Here is a 6,886-nt window from a genome sequence, read left to right as displayed (position 1 = left end):
CGCCGCCGCCGCCGCCGCCGCCGCCGCCGCCGCCGCCGCCGCCGCCACCGCCGCCGCCGGGGCTCCTGCGCGCCTCCCCTGCCGCAGCTCTCAAGCCCGCCTCCGATGAGTCGCTGGTCGAGACCCGCCTCTAGCCCAGCGCCTGCTCCGAGACGTTGCTCAGGCAGCCATTATCTTCCCCATTGTTACCAAGCAGCGACAGGAAATGCCTGCCCACAACAGGAAGTGATGATGCCGCTTCCTGGCCCCGCAGCCGCAGCCGATTATCCAGTCCCAGCCGATTATCCAATCCCAAGCGATTCCTGGAAAAACCCTCGGTGAGAGGAGGAGGTGGCCGGCTGATGACGCGGCAGGGCGGGCCGCGGCCTGGAAAAGGAAAGCTGCTGTGCCGCCCACCATGTGACAGGCCCCACCCTCCTCCGCCATTTTGAATTGTGGCGAGAAATTCTGAGAGCTGTGAGAACCTTTCCCATTTTGAAATCTGGAGGACGTCACCGAATGACTGCTGGAAGCCCTTTTCAGAGAGTGAGAAACGCGATATTAGTCTAACCTGACGTCGATTCACACAGTCAGGACCGGTTAATACAGCATCCTACTTTTATTCGAATACATTTATCGAATGCCAACTGTAGGTGTCAGACACTAGTATAGATGTTGGGGATACAGCGCAAATTAAAGCAGACCAAAATCCCAGTTCTTGTGTATCTTTATATTCTTGGGGGGAGGGACAATAATTATATATATATATATAGTACATAAAATTAATGATAAATGCTAGGGAGAAAAATAAGGCGAGGGAAGGTGGGTGGGAGAGAGCCCGGTGGCGGCAAATGGGAATTGCAGTTTTTAAAAAGAGTGGTCCGAGGTGGCCTCTCTCAGACGGTAATTCTGAAATTCTTGAGAAGGGGCGGTGTTTGTAAAAGGGTGGGAAAATCTGATACCGTTAGAATTTAAGGGCGGTTAAGGAAGGCCTTTCTTAGATAGTAATGCATGAAAGAAGGTACAGTACGAGCTAGCAAGCAACAACTCTCGTTTTCACAGTTAAGAAAAACAACACATGGGCTTCCCTTGTAGCTCAGTCGGTAAATAATCTTTCTGCAATGCAGGAGACCTGGGTCGATTCCTGGGTCAGGAAGATCCCCTGGAGAAGGAAATTGCAATCCACTATAGTATCCTTGCCTGGAAAATCCCATAGACAGAGGAGCCTGGCGGGCTACAGTCCACGGGGTCCCAAGAGTCAGGCACGACTTGGCGACTAAACCACCACCACCACCAAGGAAGGCCTTTCTTAGATAGTAATGCGTGAAAGAAGGTACAGTATGAGCTACCAAGCAACAACTCTCGTTTTCACAGTTAAGAAAAACAACTACAGTTTTAGGGTGTTATCTCGTTTCTTTTCTCATTTTTCTGCTTTCTGTGTTTTCAGGTAACAGTCCAGCTACACTGGCTTTCTTAGTATTCTTCCAGCGAACTAAACTTTTTCCCACCTCTACAACGTTACTTGGGCTGGCATTTTCTTCTTCATATCTTTGCTCTCATCACCCAAACCTTTTCTCAATTGTCATCTCCCCAGAAAACACTTCCCTAACCACCCTATCTGAAATCACAACTTCCCCCATGCCCTTACTGGGCTTCCCTGGTGGCTTAATGGCAAAGAATCCACCTGCCGATGCAGGAGACACATGTTCCATCCCTGGGTCGGGAAGATTCCCCTGGAGAAGGAAATGGCAACTGACTCCAGTATTCTTTCTGGGGAAATCTCATGGACGGGGGACTCTGGTGGACTCCAGTCCATGGGGTCTCAAAGAGCTGGACACGACTTAGCAACTGAACAACAACAACATCCCTTTCCCAGCTTAATTTTCTTTAAAGAAATTAATCTGAAAATATTTGTTTACGCCCACCCCCTTAACAGTAAGCCTCTTGTTCACTGTTATATCCCCAACAAGCTCATAGTAGTCCCTCAAATATTATTTGAGAGAGGGCCAGCCTCAGCATGATGGCCATTTCATCAGCCAGACATGTATTTCACTCCAAGCAGTTACAATATCCCTCATACCTGCTCAACTTTCAAGCATATTAATATTACCATTTTTGACAGTATGGGAGTGTGGATTAGATACTGTATCTCTACTCAGCTTTTGTCTTATATTACATAGTCATATACTAGAACTTTTACCTAGTGTAAAGTGAATTATTCAGTGGCCAGAAATTGCTGTTAAGCTTGATATTGAGATTATGGCAATAACATTAACCACTCCTTGACATATTCTTGAGACAAACATGGCTTAATGTAAAATATAAAATCATAAAAGAAGTAGAAAATGTAAGTGTATATGTCCATAGCTTTGAGGATGTGGAAGGATTTTCTAAATATGACACAAAATCCACAAAAGCAATAATTGTTAAATACAACTTCATAAATGAAAGCTTCTGAATATCAATACACAATGTTAATAAAATTAAAAGACAAATGATACATTGAGAAAAATAATTTCAATATGATAGCTAAGGATTAGTACTGGTTTATTTTTTTTTGTTTATAGTACTGGTTTATGATAAAAAGGGAAATTGGCAAAAATGCTGCATATATGATAAATATATGATAAGCATGTATGGCTAATATTACTACAAACAGTGCCCAATTTATAATGGTTTGACTTAATTTTTTTCACTTTAAGATAGTATAAAGTGATACTTATTCAGTACTTCACATTTTGAATTTTGATCTTTTTCTGGGTTAGCGATATGCTGGGCAGTGATATGCTGGTAATGCTGGGCAGCGATATGCTGGTAATGCTGGGCAGCAGCAGTGAGCTGCAGTTCCCAGTCAACCACATCTTAAGGGTAAATAACCCAGATACTGGTAACAACTCTGTACCCACACGATCATTCTGTATTTCAGTATTCAATAAATGACATGAGATATTCGTTACTTTATGATAAAATAGACTTTTGTTAGATGATTTTGCCTAATTGTAGGCTAATGTAAATTATCTGAGCATGTTTGAGGTAGTCTAGGTTAAACTATGCTATTTGGTAGGTTATCTGCATCAGATGCATTTTCCACTTAGGATATTTTCTACTTAGGATGGATTTTTTGGGGACATAATCCCATCATCAACTGAGGAAGATCGGTAGTCTATGAAATGCTATTATAAATGTTTTTAAAGGTAAATGCCGCTCTTTTTCGTGGCGCCTCGGAGGCTGTCGGCCGCTTCAGAATGAAGCTGAACATCTCTTTCCCGGCCACTGGCTGCCAGAAGCTCATTGAAGTGGACGATGAACGAAAACTTCGTACCTTCTACGAGAAGCGTATGGCCACAGAAGTTGCTGCTGACGCTCTGGGTGAAGAATGGAAGGGTTATGTGGTCCGAATCAGTGGCGGGAACGACAAGCAGGGTTTCCCCATGAAGCAGGGTGTCTTGACCCATGGCCGAGTTCGCCTGCTTCTGAGTAAGGGGCATTCCTGTTACAGACCAAGGAGGACTGGAGAGAGAAAGCGCAAATCTGTGCGGGGTTGCATTGTGGATGCCAATCTGAGTGTTCTCAATTTGGTCATCGTGAAGAAAGGGGAGAAGGATATTCCTGGACTCACTGATACTACAGTGCCTCGTCGCCTGGGTCCCAAAAGAGCTAGCAGAATCCGCAAACTTTTCAATCTCTCTAAAGAAGATGATGTCCGCCAATATGTTGTGCGAAAGCCCCTAAACAAAGACGGTAAGAAACCTAGGACTAAAGCACCCAAGATTCAGCGTCTCGTGACTCCCCGAGTTCTGCAACACAAACGCCGGCGTATTGCTCTGAAGAAACAGCGTACTAAGAAAAATAAAGAAGAGGCTGCAGAATATGCTAAACTTTTGGCCAAGAGAATGAAGGAGGCCAAAGAAAAACGGCAGGAGCAGATCGCCAAGAGACGGAGGCTGTCCTCCCTGAGAGCTTCTACTTCCAAGTCTGAGTCCAGTCAAAAATGAGGTGTTCTGAGAGTGACAAATAAAGCAGAGCAGACACCAGCTCTCCCTCCTTGACTTTTAATTGATGATCAGATAGATAAGTGAAGGTCCAGAAACATGGAGAAGGAGGTGCTGCATCATCTAGCGGTGGAATAGGTCTGCAGGAGAGCCTTCAAAGTGACAGTCCTCCAGATCCAGAACCAGACCACATACGATAGTGGAAGCCAGGGCCAGAACAGAGTTCCTTTAGTGGGTGTCTCAGAATTCGTACATTGATTGATTGACTTTTCAGCAAGGCATGGGACAAGATAGAGGAAATAAATGACTTAGGACTATTAATCTTTGACAGACTTTATTTGAAGGAATGCAGTTTCTACACGATATATGAAAAGTGCCCTTGTGAAGATGGACATTGTCATATGTAAAAAGAATAACTTGTGAAAAACACAGTTAATGGATGCCATTTCTAGAATAGTTTTTACAAAGCTCTTAAAGACAGTGCAGATTTAATACATTAACAGAAACCTTAAAAAAAAAAAAAAAGGTAAATGCCCCAATTAAAAAATATGCAAAAGACATGAATTCCATTCAAAGAAGGAGAAAACATTTGGCTGATAAACGTAACAATAATAGTAATCAGAGTGAGTAATCAACCTCATGAGTAATCAGAAATAAAAACAATGATACTTCCTTTTTTGCTTAGCAGAATGTCAAAGATTAAACATTTTATAATATTAAGTGTGGATGAAGATGGTGTGAAATGGGCACACTTGTATGCTACTGGTACAAACTGATATAACCATTTTAAGGTAATCTGGCAACATGTATCAGAAGCCTCAACATCCATATTGTTTGACCAACAAGTTCACATATAGAAATTTATTTTAAGGAAAATAAGTGGACAAGTTTGTAAAAATGTACCTACTAAATATATAAAGATGTTAATCTTGATTTATTGTATAGTATTGAAATACTGAAAAATCAGAAAAATAACTATTCAACAATAATTAATTAAATACAGTACATCCACATAATGGGCTACTACATAGCCATTAGAAATGAGTAGTAAAAAAAATGGGTAGATCTAGAAATGTTTTTAAATAGGCAATCTATAAAATAGTACATATTCTATTTTTATATTAAGATACCTGTATATATACATAGAAAAAAGTCTAGAGTATGCATGCAAATAAAATGAAAGAATTTAAATTAGACATTTTGACTTCTTTACCTCTTTCTGTTTTGTCTTGAATATTTACAATATGCATATATTACTTGGTATTGGGAGAGGGGCAATTTTTATTTTGAAAGAAAAGTCTGTTTGAACCTGGAAAAAAAAACGAATATCTCCCCAACTACTTATTCCTTCCATGTTTCAACAAGTCTACTCTCTTCTTTCTTTCTTTCTTCTCTCTCCCCCGTGTATTCTTTCAAGCTTTTTATAAGCCAGAGCGTGCTTACTTCCAACATCTAGGAAATGAATTCTCAAAACAGTTTATCCCATGACTGGCGTTCAGTGCCACACTAGAACCCAAGGAAGCAAACACTGAATAAGTCTCATTGAGTTTCTCTTCAGCCTAATTACATCTCTCTCATATGCTTTTTACATATGTGTGATGTTCACATTATTTTTATCACTTCCTTAACAGAGAAAAATAAAAGAATATTCCAATTTTCCTTCTGTTCATTTATTCAGCAAAATGTTTTGGTCATCTACTATATGATGATCATCTACAGTAGATTGACCATCTGCTATATCTCTCAGATATAAAATGGTGGCTGGGAATAGATCAGTGAATCACAAACCACAAGTCCCTGCCCTTATGGCAAGACAGACATTGACCAAATACTTATAAATGTAATGAACATTACAAAGGAGACATGGGTACAATAGGAGGGATATATAAAAGGAACGTTTAACCCAGAGAAGTTGCCATTTTTAGCTGCAACTTGAGCTGAAGGAAAAATGATGGTTAAAGAGGGAAGGAAGATAAGGGAGGAGCCCCGAGGGAGGGAATAACCTATACAAATTACCTGGGGTCAGAAAATGGAGACTAGGAAACTGAAAGAATAGCTTGTTTTCTCTAGAAAATCATTCTATTTTATTCATAGCACTCATCACACTGGAATTTATTTTGTCTATTTGCTTATGATGTTTACTGATTGTATTTCTATGTTTATAGTCTGTCAGTCTTCCCACTGGCCCGCTCCCAGTGTAAAGTTCTGTGGGAACTGAGGCTTAGCCCCACTCCTTCACCACTGTATTTTCCAAGCCTGAAATACATAATAGACATTCATCAGTATTTCTGGACTGAATCAATGAATTGCTGTGCTGTGCTTAGTTGCTCAGTTGTGTCCAGCTGAGTGGGTTGCCATCCCCTCCTTCAGGGGATCTTCCCAACCCAAGGATTGAACCCATGTCTCCCACATTGCAAGCAGATTCTTTACAGTCTAAGCCACCAGGGAAGCCCAAATCAATGAATTAGCTTGTAGTTCAAATTAGAGATTTCGGATCTTATCCTCAGAGCAATGGGAAGTTAGTTGTTGAAGAGTTTTAAAAGGATTGCTGCTGCTGCTGCTAAGTCGCTTCAGTCATGTCTGACTCTATGCGACCCCATAGACAGCAGCCCACCACCCTCCTCCATCCCTGGGATTCTCCAGGCAGGAACACTGGAGTGGGTTGCCATTTCCTTCTCCAATGCATGAAAATGAAAAGTGAAAGTGAAGTTGCTCAGTCGTGTCCGACTTCACGACCCTATGGACTGCAGCCCACCAGGCCCTCCATCCATGGGATTTTCCAGGCAAGAATACTGGAGTGGGGTGCCATTGCCTTCTCCGTTAAAAGGATTACTTAAAAGCAATCTTTATGGCTGCTTTGTGTTAATTTTTTTTTTTTTGCATTTTCTTTATAGTGGATTTATTTACTATTTAAA

The 6,886-nt window shown here is 41.4% G+C and overlaps 1 protein-coding gene across 1 annotated transcript; it reads left to right on the top strand.

The window, feature by feature from the left end:
* The first annotated feature begins 3,209 nt into the window (after positions 1-3,209).
* LOC138070985 (small ribosomal subunit protein eS6) lies at positions 3,210-4,337 on the top strand. The gene has a single exon (XM_068962403.1). It carries the CDS (start codon positions 3,225-3,227, stop codon positions 3,972-3,974), a length of 750 nt encoding a protein of 249 aa, XP_068818504.1. The 5' UTR covers positions 3,210-3,224; the 3' UTR covers positions 3,975-4,337.
* Positions 4,338-6,886: the final 2,549 nt, after the last annotated feature.

Source organism: Capricornis sumatraensis, chromosome X (assembly GCF_032405125.1).
Source record: "Capricornis sumatraensis isolate serow.1 chromosome X, serow.2, whole genome shotgun sequence".
Lineage (NCBI taxonomy): Eukaryota > Metazoa > Chordata > Mammalia > Artiodactyla > Bovidae > Capricornis > Capricornis sumatraensis.
Note: the sequence above shows the minus strand (reverse complement) of the source record. Positions and strands in the feature narration are given on the sequence as shown.